Below are 12,192 nucleotides of genomic sequence, written 5' to 3'. Positions count from 1 at the left end.
TGTATCCTAGGTCTGTAGTAAATACTCTCCCAAGAGCAAGAGCAAAGACTGTCTGAGAGCCTCCCCCTGATCCAGCTCTGTTCAGCTCATTAAAGTTTCAGGAGTTTGGGGGCCCTTTCGGAGTTCCTAAGTACAGCTCTAGGCGCTGAATTTCCATGCCTTTCCCCTCCTGGACAGCTGCCTTTCATGAGTGTTTTGCTTAGAGATACTGCCCCTCTTTTTGGTGTTCCTCTGCTTTAGTTTTCTGAATCCTCCTTGGCCACACCGTTGTGTTCAGTGTCAATTATTTTTATTTACTGAACACATCAAACAAGACCCAATCTCATCTTCCCAGAGAAATGTATACCTCCAGTCTCTGCTAGATTACTGAGGCAAACAATTAATTCAATCAAGGAATTTTATATTAAAGGGTGCTGATTCTGTCAATAACCTGGTTTCCTACTTCTCAGAGGTTGCACTGTTTCACTCAGTGACCTCTTGTTCCGCATCCTTGAAAAAACAACATTCCACTTCTTATGATCAGTTGTCAATCTTCCATACATTATCTACCTTCTGGTTTTCTTTCTAAAAAAAGAGGATTTGTAACAACAAGGTAAGTTGTGTGAAGAAAGAAATTGTGAGAAAAATAAAATCTTGTGCAGGATTATGGGATTTTGCATGGCTTGATAGGTATATATTAATACAAGAATAAACACATGCAGTATATGTGAAAGACTGCAGATATTTGATTATTTTTGCTTTCAGTGTTAGGTTTATGTGATATCCTGACATTTGGTATTCCTATAAACCATTTGGAAGAGTAAGTAAAGACAACATAAGTTAAAGCCTTACAGAATTTTTTTAAATGTTAGCATTTTAGATATAAATATATGTATTTTATACTACCCACCAATCATTACTGCATTATTCTGATCTTATGTGGTTGTGCCAGATTTCTCTCTGCCAGCATTAAAATGGCAGAAAGGAAAAAGCAAAAATACAGCAGAAAGAAGGTAGCTATAGAAGGTGGTCATTCCTCAGCACAACAAACGATACTGCTTTGTGGCGTTACAGTGAAGTGAATTGACATCAACAAGTTGAACTGTGTACAACATAAGCTTTCAGATTTCAGGAAAAATCCATGAAACTTATCTCCGTCTCATGCTTTGAGGGGGCTGGGGAACAGGGGTGGGCAGACCTAGCCTTTCTATTTGCAATTCTGGCAAAGAGGAGTTAGGAAACAAACCTATTCTGCCAAGATCTTGTTTCCACACCCATCTGTGTTCTGCTAGGCTATTCTTTTGAACATTTCCAGAGAACAGAGATGCTCTGCAAAGGCTAAAATATGAATTCACGAAAATTAGTGGGATTCCCATAAATATACATAGGAATATACAAATACAGATGACCCAACCACACCACTTGTTCAATCCTTTTTCTAGTTAGTCTGTTTAATTTAATCCAATATATTTCTGTGAAGCAAAATCACTTTTATGGTGAGTAATTTCCTGATAGTTCAGGGATATTTAAATGGACTCATCTGTTCCAAATGGAGGCTTCACCATCTGTTCTGCCCTTTTATTACAAAGAGAGATAGAACCGAACTCACTGCATCAGCATTTAAAGGCCTGCATTGAAGTGATTTAGGTGGATGTGTGTGTTCTTTATGCACCTGGTATGTTTTCTCACATACCTAACACAAATCAGTGGGAAGACCTGTCTCTTGTAACCCAATAAATTCTCTGATCTAGTGCCTTTATTCCTTTCTCAGGGCAGCAGAAACTGATAGCCAGTAGCTTGCATTCTATTAGGACAATTATGACCCTGTTGGTATCCTGCAGGGGTTATTATCTTTATTGGGCTAGCATTTTGTGATACCATTTACTTCTCTACAGAAAATTATCAACTCCTATTCATTCCCTCTTGCTGGGCCTATATACAAGTCATTGTGGACAGAAATCTTGTAGGAGATGGGCTGAGGACCTGTCAGATCACTGAAAAGCTCTGTTCCTCCCCAAAGAATGTCACAGAGTCTTTTCTAACACCATTCAGAGAAAGACTAGAAATTCCTAAATGCATTACATTGCATCATTTTTCCTTTTTAGAAAGACAAATTTAGCTGTAACTTAGGAAGGGAGTGCAAATTACCACATCTCATACTCTCTGTACCAGGAGACTGCAGGTGTTAATTCAAAGCAAACCCTCAGGTCCTACCTGTGTTGTAGCCCCTCCCAAGCGCTGGCCAGGGCCGATGGTTCTTCCACAGATTGCCCAAATACCAATCACTCTGGTTCTCCACCAAGCCAAGAACTTGCTGCCCTGGAAAATGAGCAAATTGCAAGAATATCATAAGATATAAGACAGTCAAATACATGGAAAATACATAGGAAATCTGGAGAGGGACAACCAGTGGAAGGAGAAGGCAGAAGATGGGGCGCTGCCTTCATTCCATGCCTTCAGAAGAAGCCAGCTTACATAACAGACAAGCAGGCCTGGCACAGCAAATTCAGCATGGCTCATTTCTTCCCTTCTTCCCTGGCTAGCCTGAGTAATTAAACGCTGCGGTAACCTTTGTCACGCTGACAGAAATATGTCATCCAGACAAATCTGAGTGCTGCTTGATTTTGGAACACAATGATGGAGAATCCTCCTAGTGAGAATTAAGTGTTGGTAAAATGATCATCTAATATGAATATCTGTTCATACTTTGATGGAGATAACACAACTGAAGAACAAGGCTCAATGTCACAAAGAGTGACTGAGAAAAAAGAATGACACATCCCTTTTGCTTCAAAAAATATGGAAAAGTTTACCTACATAAGAAAGTTGCACTGCTTTAATTTAAAAGAGTAATTTAGAAGCATTTAGGTGAGCCTGTGTAGAATGCTGCATAGAAATTATGACTTCAGTTTTATTTCAGTTTATCTTGCATTGATTAGCAGCTGGCTTCAGCTAGAGTAAAATGTATTTTGAATCAAATGTGTCTAGAAGGTTTGCACTGCTTAAAAACCAACCAAGAAATGAATGTTTGTATAGATAAGGACTTAATTATGTATCCTAAAATGTGGTGTATAAAATGTAAATAAGAGAAGTGATTGAAAGGATGCTGTGGTAATCAAGGAGGGAGGGAAGGGGAGAACTACATTTGGATCTAGTCAGAGAAAAGAAAAGGAATGGTGCTTTGAAAAGAGGGACATGCTCAATGAGGGCACTGAGACCAGTACTGGAAATTATTTTGCAATCTTTTGAGAAAGCAATTAAGCATCATACTTTGAAGGCTCATTTTCAAATCCTAGCTATGCTCGTACAATTGTGTCTATGGTCACAGCAGTGCACTGCAAGCCTGAAATGACCATTGTATGTTGCTTACATAAAACCACAGCTATTTCAGTATGGTTCAATACAAGGTTAGGCTGAAAACAAGACATAAAGACAGATATGATTAACTCAATTTTATAATTGGCTTGAAAGGTGATTACAATACCCTCCTGTGGTATCTGTAATTCAGTGGAATGTCAGTAACCCCGATGTGTCTTGAATGCTGTTTCACTGTGAGCAGCAGTGATTGGCCAATGCATATAAATATAACAAGCCAGAACACTAGGGAAGCATTCAAGGAGTGAATGGAAATCAATCTAAAAATAACTTTGAGAGATTACCAAATCCACTCCACACCACTCTAGCATCATCCTACTCTATCCTAATGACAACCTGACATTCCTAACTAGACCTTATTTTCCAGTGATGTATCTCCTATTCCATTACATATTTATTATACAATAGATACAATTTTTCATGTTAGATCCCATAAATAATTTTCAAGAAGGTGGAAAATCTGGGAGAGAGCAAAAGGATCATATCAAAGAACCATTGGTGCTTCTCAGAACTGGTAATACTAACAGTGTGCAATGCACAAGCAAATGAAGGCAATTACATGCCAGAGGCAAACACATCCAAAGCAGCTCTGCTCATATAGATAAATGACAGCATCTCTCAACCTGTGAGACACATGGGACACACTGGAGAGCACATCAGACATCACAAGGCATATACTGTGAGGAAATATGAAAGGGATCTCAACTGGCTGAAAGGAGCCTAAGGCAAAAAGAGGCCGAAGGACACAATTTAAGCCAACACTTGTTGACTCCAAGCTGGAAGTCTGCCTGTTTATAGCCACTCCCTTTCAGCTAAAGTAGAATAAATCAAGGTAAGAAACATTGGCTAACAAGGGATGAGGAGAAATAAAAAAACCCAAACCAATAGAAAATGCAGGTGCAGCTGGGCTGGAATGGGTTGGCATAGTTGGTAGGAAGAGACTGACCCTGCCCATAATCTAACAGTACATTTCACAACTCAGCAGTCCACAGATCCTTCTCAGGATAGTACAGCTACCATCAAAGAAATGTCAGAATTCCATTTGCAAGAAGCAGATAACAAACTTCACCACAGAGCATTAATCTGGTTTCATTATTTTAGCCTCACATATTTCCCAATATGCTATAGGCTTCAGCCTCTAAACCAATGGATAAGGAAAAATGAACAAAACTTAATGGTTGTCAATGGTTTTCATTTCCCATGTACCAGTCCAAAATCTCAGTTCTAATAACTTACCCCTGAAATACTTATTTCTCAATTATTATTTCTCATGCCAAGATAAACTAAAAAAGGTCCAGGAAATTACGCTGGCATGTATTTACTCTAGTTGTATAATTTCTTTCTGTATTTTTCCTTTATTTTTGACGATACCAGAAAAAATCTCACTTTCACCAGTATTCCTTGAGGTTTCGTACGGGACACAGACAAAGGCAGAAATGAACATCATGTAAGCTTTAAGGCTCAGATACATGGATCAGATAATGTGACTTACTGTGTATCAACTGAGCTGGAATAACTGCCTGTACATGCCCTTTTAGCTTGTCACAAACATACAGTAAAATGTATGAGCTGACACGCTCTGGTTTGCTCTTGCAGCGGCCTGGGAATGTGCACACATTCACACACTGTCCTAGGGTAGAGCATTATGCAACTTGTCAGGCTGTTGTAACTCTTACTGGTGCATAAAAGCCTATTAGGCAGATGTGATAGCTTGTCTCCCAAGCCACCTTGGAGAAAATTATGGAGATATGCTTTCCATCTTCTCTAGTTATATTTCTATTTTCTCTGGGCTGGAATAGTGTTGCTGTCTTGCCAAAGAATATATTTTATTTTCCTTTACATTGTCTCTGTGATCTTGATTTAAGGCAGAAGTATCCAGAAAATAGAACTTCAGCTGCATAGCAAATATTAATGTTTCCAAAAAGGTTTTCATTCTGAATCAATGCAGAAAAAAATTCAGAAATATTTTCTGGAAGATATTCCCCAAATATTTTGATCTGAAGATATCAAAATAACATCTACGAATGTACAACCATCCTCATAGTAAATAATATAAAACAATGTGACACATAATATAGAAGCATAATATATAACCTATAGGCCACATCATTCCCTGTATCTCAATGTTCAGACAAAAAAAGATCCCAAGTTGTGGCCTTCCAATTGCAACCAACTAAAAATTCACTCAGAAGCTTTCACTCAGTGCGTTAATGAATTTTTGTTTTTTAAAGAATCATTGTGAGAATATCTGTCCAGTACCAGCTATTTAATTTACTTATTTACTTTTTCAAGTTAATCACAAAGTTACAGACATGAGGCCCTAGCCGAAGGGATGCATGGTGTCAAGCAGGCACGTTGAACAGCTCTCTGATCACAACCAGCCTGTCCCTCTGCCACCCTTTGTGCCTTCCCTGCAAGGTGCTCACAGTTCTGCAGGAAATATCACCAGGTTCACTTCACCTCTGACCATACATCATTCTGAATTCAGGTTTTCTGGACAGGATAGACTAGAGTTCCCTCCCAGCACGGCCCATTGGAAAAGGCAGTCATAAAGGAGTTATGCGAGCTATTCTTCCAGCAGATGAGAACACGGTGCCTGCTGTAATGGATTTGAACCTTTCAGCATTCTGAAAGGCTCAAGGTTTCTTCTTCCTAAGAGTTATTATAATAAAACACCACAACTAACAGCAAAAGCTCTATCATTTTCTGTTCTGGTCCTGCAGTTATGATTAAGTGCACTCCTCTCACTCTCTGTTACTCCAGGCACAAGTTAACTTATGAAAATTAAGCTGTCTTTCTTACTTCTTCATACATCATCACTAACAACCAGACAAGAGAAAACAAGGCCATGATTCTGGCATGACCACTGTGAAAAATTACTGGGCAGGTAAAATTACAGCTGGATTGCTGGGAATGGGGCTGGGTGCTGCCTGGCTGTGGGTTGAGACTTGTCCAGAAAGCAGCTGCGGCTACAGCATTTTGCACAGAACAATGTTGCAAATGTAAGTCCTCAGAGTTAGTAAGTGTGTGCTGCTTTCTACTGAAAGGGTAAGAGCAGCAGCATGTGGCCAGGCTGAAGCTCCATGCAGCACGGGGTTGTCTCCAGCAGCAGGAAGCAACAACTGTGCAACACGGAGCACAACAGTGTAGCTGTATGGTGGCTCTTCTTAATAGGGGTCCTCTGGATACAGTGACTCATGGCACATGACACATCTGAAGGAGTATCAGCTATTTTTCATGTCGGGTCTGGTATCTGCTGCTTTTTCTTGGTGCCAGTCTTGGTGCCTGTGAAAAATATTTTCCTATTCCACCCTAATTTTCTCCCAGTTTTAGAAGACTTCATCTTCTCTACAGTCTATGATACACAGCACCTTAACCTCAGCTCTTGCCTTGATGTATTTTACTATAAAAAAATAAAAATAGTAGTAAAAAATTACAGTTATTACAGGTACTTTCAACATCTTCTTTAGTGGAAGTTTTTTTTTCTTTTAAACCTATAGTGGCTTTTACATGACTCCACTGCAACTAAAGTAAGAGCACTGGACCCACTGCTAACACTCTGTGTGGTTTGCACTCTCTCAGGGCATCAGACTGTTTCCAGAAGGGAAAATAAGAAGGCATATTAAAGGGGAAGGAAGGTCTGGGGTGTCACCTGACTGCCCATGGCCAAAGGGTGAACTGTTTATCACAGAAAAGATCTGTTTGAACTCACTTCTCCTGGTTGTTGGATTTGCAAGGTTTAGTTGTATTTGGTAGAAGCCTTCAAAGTTAAAATCAAGTGCAAAGTAGTTTTCAGCCTCTAAAAACATAAGTAAGAAATTTCTGCACTATGGAGACTATTAAAGCAGAACAGAGCAGAACTCTGTCTTGCTACTTCTAACTACTTTAACAGCCATGGTTTAGATAATTAGGAATTTAATATAGACAAAAATGTTGGAGATACAGCCAAATACAGCCAGAGCAGTGCAGGTCTTCAGTGTAAGCTGAAAGAGAAGGACTCAACAAAAATTTAAGATTCAAACTTGGCAGGATTCAGAACTCCAGCATTCTGCTGCCAAAATGAGACATGGAGAATAAAAAGCTGACAGAAGGGAAGAGGGGAAAATGTACATATTCTGAATGCTGGAAATATTCTAAATTGGCCAGTACCAAGCCTGATGAACACTGTCAGGACTAGTTGAATCTATACTGGTGTAATAAAGCAGAGTTATTTTCTGCATGTTTCAGAGTTAAAAATCTTTGATTAATGCCCTTTGCCTCTTTTCTCCTTCTCCTGATTTCTTTTTCTTTAGCCTATAAACACCTGCATAACATACCCCTCCTTTCTGAAAAGGGTGAGGCCACATCCTTAGCTGGTACAAATCAGCATGATTTAAATGAAATTAGTGTACTTAAGCTGACTCATACTAGCTGAATGTGTTGCACTTCATATTAAGACTTGTCTGAGTGACTGACCCTTTCTTGATGGCCTTCCTGCCCCTGACCATATATTGGTTCACATAAAATCAGTTTCTTCCACAATATTTTACTTCTCCTGCCACATCTCTCATCCACCTCTTCAGATCACTGTCAAGTTCAAGTTCTTCATCCTCACTATCACTGCCCTTTGCAATTCTTGCACTGTCTATATAAATGCATGTTTTTTCCTGCTCCCAGGCTCATTTCTCTCTTCTACTGCCATGTCTTCTCATTCCTAAAAGAGACTCTGTCCTCTCATGCAACAAATGTCCTGACTTACCTCTGAAAATTTATTTCATGCACAAAACCCCTGAGGACTTCCTTCTATATTTTTTTTTAGAAATTTTACCATTAATCCAATGTACAATACACACATGAAACTTCGTGGATGCTCTGTAACACAAGTGCGCCAGACCCTAAAAATATTGTCTGACACTGTCTCATACACTTGTATGGTACATGACACACTGTGTTCAGCAGAATTGAGTACTTTAACCTCTACTGTGCATTTCTTTCACAGGTGCGCAAACATGACAGATCTGTGCATTATATTTGTATGCACACATTCACATGCACATACATGCATAAATATATACAGACAGGTGTGTGCAAATATACAGTCTCTGCTGTGAAAAACTTCTTTATTACATATGGAAATGATAGGTTTCAGGGAAAAATGCCTCCTGCAAAAGTTAAACTTTTTTGCTTGATATCTCATTTGCATTTAGTACATTGCTGTTCCCCAGCAATCATTTTTCCTTCTTAGTGGACTAAATACTCATGGAGAGAAACGGCACAGACAGTTATTAAGGCACAGGTTGGATGAGAAGGAGACCAAGGAGAAGCTCACTGAAGGTACAGCAGGAAAGGAGAAGTTGAATCCACAGGTGCATCCTGTGCATAGTACACTGGTGCCAGGAGAAGAAGAGAGGATACAGGCAGTGAATACCTGATAAGAATGGATGGTAAACAAATGAGGCAGAGGTAGATACAATAAATCAAGGGCAGAGAAAGTCAATATGAGCCAGGTTGGCTCAATGGAAGAGAAAAGAGCAAGTGAAAGGAATAAAGGCAAACTCTGGCATGGCTGAAACAAGGATGTAAAACAATGTTATCAGCTGACTTCTGGGATGTACTCAGAGACGGTGATGTGACAAGGACAAAAGAAGTTAAACCAGCTCAGACTGGAGAAGAAAACTTAGCAGGAGTCTACACAGAGAGAAACATGACAAATATTTTGTATGTGGTAGGAGGGAAGATTCAAAAGGCATACATAAAAGGTGATCAAGAGGATGAAGTATACAGAACTGGATTGAGAAATGTTGGGGTGAAGACCTAGATCTGATTCATCTTCATAAGGAAAGATGAAAGAATGAAATCAATCAGAAGAAGAAAATATATTGGGTTTCTGTTCATCTTCTAGTGTCCTCCAATGAGCTTGTTAGAAAAATTAAGAGGACAGTGAAAAGTCCAGCAAACCCCAGCAAAGCTAGTAAATCTGTCATTAATGTTTGCAGCACTTTTATCTGCAGAATTTCAGTGAAATGGAGTCTCAGCAGCTGAGTACAACAGGGTAAGTGTAGGTAAAAAAAATAATTCATTTTGCAACAAAACTTTTTGAGATTTTCTGTGGTCCCTTCCAACCTGGACCCATTCTGTGACATGCCCAACTCATTGCCATGAAGCGTGCTCTAGCATGGAGTCAGGAGAAGAATGAAATGGTTGTGCAGTTGTAAACTTGAGCAGAAGAGAGGCCCACACCAGCTACATGGGCTGCCGAGCCAGTCCTTCCTCACCTCTGTTTTTATGTCACTGTTTATAGTACAAATAGTCCCAGCAGTAGAACTGACATCTAATTAACAATAGATATTAATAAGCAATAGGAGACTTCACACAAACTGTTTCCAGTTGGTAAATGCCTCCTGATAACCAGGCTGCAGGAGGTCAGCAAGATGTACCCACTGCTCTGACCACACACCTTGCTTTTTTTATTGACACCGATGGCTTTTCCCTTATCATGGTCTCCTTTTATATTTTTAATTTATTCAATGTAAAACTCCACACTCTTGTAAAATTAAAAACTTCTTTCTTTGAAAGCAGCAAAACATCCTTGTGAACAAAGTCAATTCAAATCCACCCCTTCTAATATTCAGGCATTGATTTGAGAGAAAGGGCCCAGAGTTTCAGGAATATGCAAGGTTTTAAAACCACTGCTTGAATTTGGGCTATGAAGGAATAAGTGTCCACTGAACAAAAAATGCCTTTTTTTTTCTGTCAAAGATAATGCAATAAAACTGTGAGGAGCAGGAAAGTAACTGTCCATGCACTATGACTCTGCCTGTCTTAAGTGAATCAATTTTATAAATAGGAAAAGGTCCTGATAGGCACATTTTTGTTGGCACAAAGCCCATCTGTGAAACGTGTCTCAGTCACGGGGAGCTGAGCAGCAGGACACTGTGTGATCAATAAGGCGCTGATGTGATGCCTTTCAGTAGCAGCACTTCATTAAGGAGAACTTATAGCAGGAGAAACTGAGGCTCATGGTGATGGAGTGACACTTCCAAGGTCACTGGGGAGGTGAGTGGTGATCTAGGAACAGGTTCCAGGACTTATGAGAGCCAGAGCACCAATTTTAGACATTGAGAAAGTGTCCCTAATGAGAGCCTAGTGCCTAAACTGTCACTGCCAGTAATCGCTCAGAAATCCCCACTCAGCTCACCTTCGAGCAGCTGTCAGCTCACTGGGCCCACTGATGGCTGAGTTTCTCCTTTCCACATCTCTGAATGCTATGTGCTGCCCTGACATAGATTTACTTTGGGTACATCCCTTGGGATTCCAGGCATGTCCCATCACTTTCCTCTGGATGTTCAGGCAGCTGCATTTTTCAGTAGTGAAAATGTTAGCTGAATGATCTTAACCATATTTGTACCAGGTAACAGAGGTTCAAAGCTGTCTGTTTGTCCCTCATTTTCACCACATCACTGCATCACTACCCTTCATCAGGTTTCAGTGATTGTTGTCTGAGGTTGTTGGAACAGTAAACTTCTTTGCTAGCAAGGAATTAGAGAAAGAGAGGAAGAGCTTCTTAATATTCCAATGACTGCTCAAGGAAACTGTGCACAGCTTCCTACTTCATATCCTTTTGTGAAGTTATCATGTATTAACAGCAAGATATTAGCCCCCCTTTCTTTTTATTTAAAAGGAACAAATATTTTAAATTGATTAACACACCAAGAATGTTTTTAAGCAAGAAATCACTGTATGTATCATAAGTACTTTCCCTGAGAATCAGAGAAAATCCAAAATGCAGAAGCAGAGGCAGAACCCCCTCTGCCCAAGATGAACAGTATGAAAAGGGTTGGATTGGTTTTCTAGTGACAATTAAAAAAATCAAAACAGATCAGAAAAAAAAATATAGAAAAGGGCTGAAATCATCTGCTTGATGTGAAAAAGGTTGCCAAGTTGTAGTATGTGGTGCTGAAGTCCAACAATGTTGACATTATTTTTCCCCTCTGTTGGGTTCAGATCTGTTAAAAATATAAACAAGCTTTGCATTTCCCTTTAGCTATGTGGCTTTACCAGCCTCTGCAAATTCTTCTAGATGAAAATTCAGAAGTTGTCTCTTCAGTAGACACAGACTGCAATAAGATGATGCTACCTGCCTAGCACTTTTTGCCAATGATATTAAGTGCACTTACTACACTGACAATTGGTTTGTGTAAACAGCTCACTTTATCCTTTTAATTACTGGCTTCAAGAAAGGCTAGAGCTCACAGACACTACTGCTAGGAATTATTCATGCATCAGGTGTATGAGACAACAGTAAGGTGACACAACAAATATTTTTTCACACCTAATGATTAAGCACAATTAAAACTGTATCAGGAAATAGGACACAGCTGTGATACCAAACAACAACTTGCTATTTTACATCTTGAGCCTACAGAGTAAGAGATGCTTCTGCCAGATGCTACAAAACAGTGGCTGTATCAGACATCTCATGCTTTAGTGATGAGCTCAAGAGTCCTGGGATCTGTTTCTCGTTCTTATGTTGACTGGCTGTGCAGAGACAGGTCACCTCTTCAGTGAGCTGCAGCCTCCCTAAACAGGATTCTGCACTCAGGCAGTGGAGAAGAAGAAAAGAACAACTTGGAAAACAGAAGCATTGTAAGTTATTTTCTCAGCCAGAGATGGACCTCTACAAATACCTAATAAATGTGCGGAGAATTGGTCTTAAACTTGAAAACAACCATCCTTTCTCTATGTTCTTCTCTGTTTTTCCACCTGTACTCTGGAGACATCTGGATTTAAAGGATAAAGTGGTTGAGATATTCTCTTGCTGAAAATATGTTTACTTGTGAACCCAAGTTGAAACCATAC

At 39.6% G+C, this 12,192-nt stretch overlaps 1 protein-coding gene across 4 annotated transcripts in view; it reads right to left on the bottom strand.

Moving 5' to 3' along the window:
- Positions 1–12,192, bottom strand: part of LARGE1 (LARGE xylosyl- and glucuronyltransferase 1) — a 275,742-nt gene that overhangs the window by 59,206 nt on the left and 204,344 nt on the right. For 3 of the 4 annotated variants that reach the window (XM_009086431.4, XM_050970012.1, XM_050970015.1), the window contains one exon: positions 2,194–2,298. In XM_009086431.4, coding sequence (XP_009084679.2) covers positions 2,194–2,298 — 105 coding nt within the window. The remainder of the gene's footprint in view (positions 1–2,193; positions 2,299–12,192) is intronic. The other variant, XM_050970013.1, reaches the window with a different exon arrangement.

The sequence above is a fragment of the Serinus canaria genome, chromosome 1A, assembly GCF_022539315.1.
Source record: "Serinus canaria isolate serCan28SL12 chromosome 1A, serCan2020, whole genome shotgun sequence".
NCBI lineage: Eukaryota > Metazoa > Chordata > Aves > Passeriformes > Fringillidae > Serinus > Serinus canaria.
Note: the sequence above shows the minus strand (reverse complement) of the source record. Positions and strands in the feature narration are given on the sequence as shown.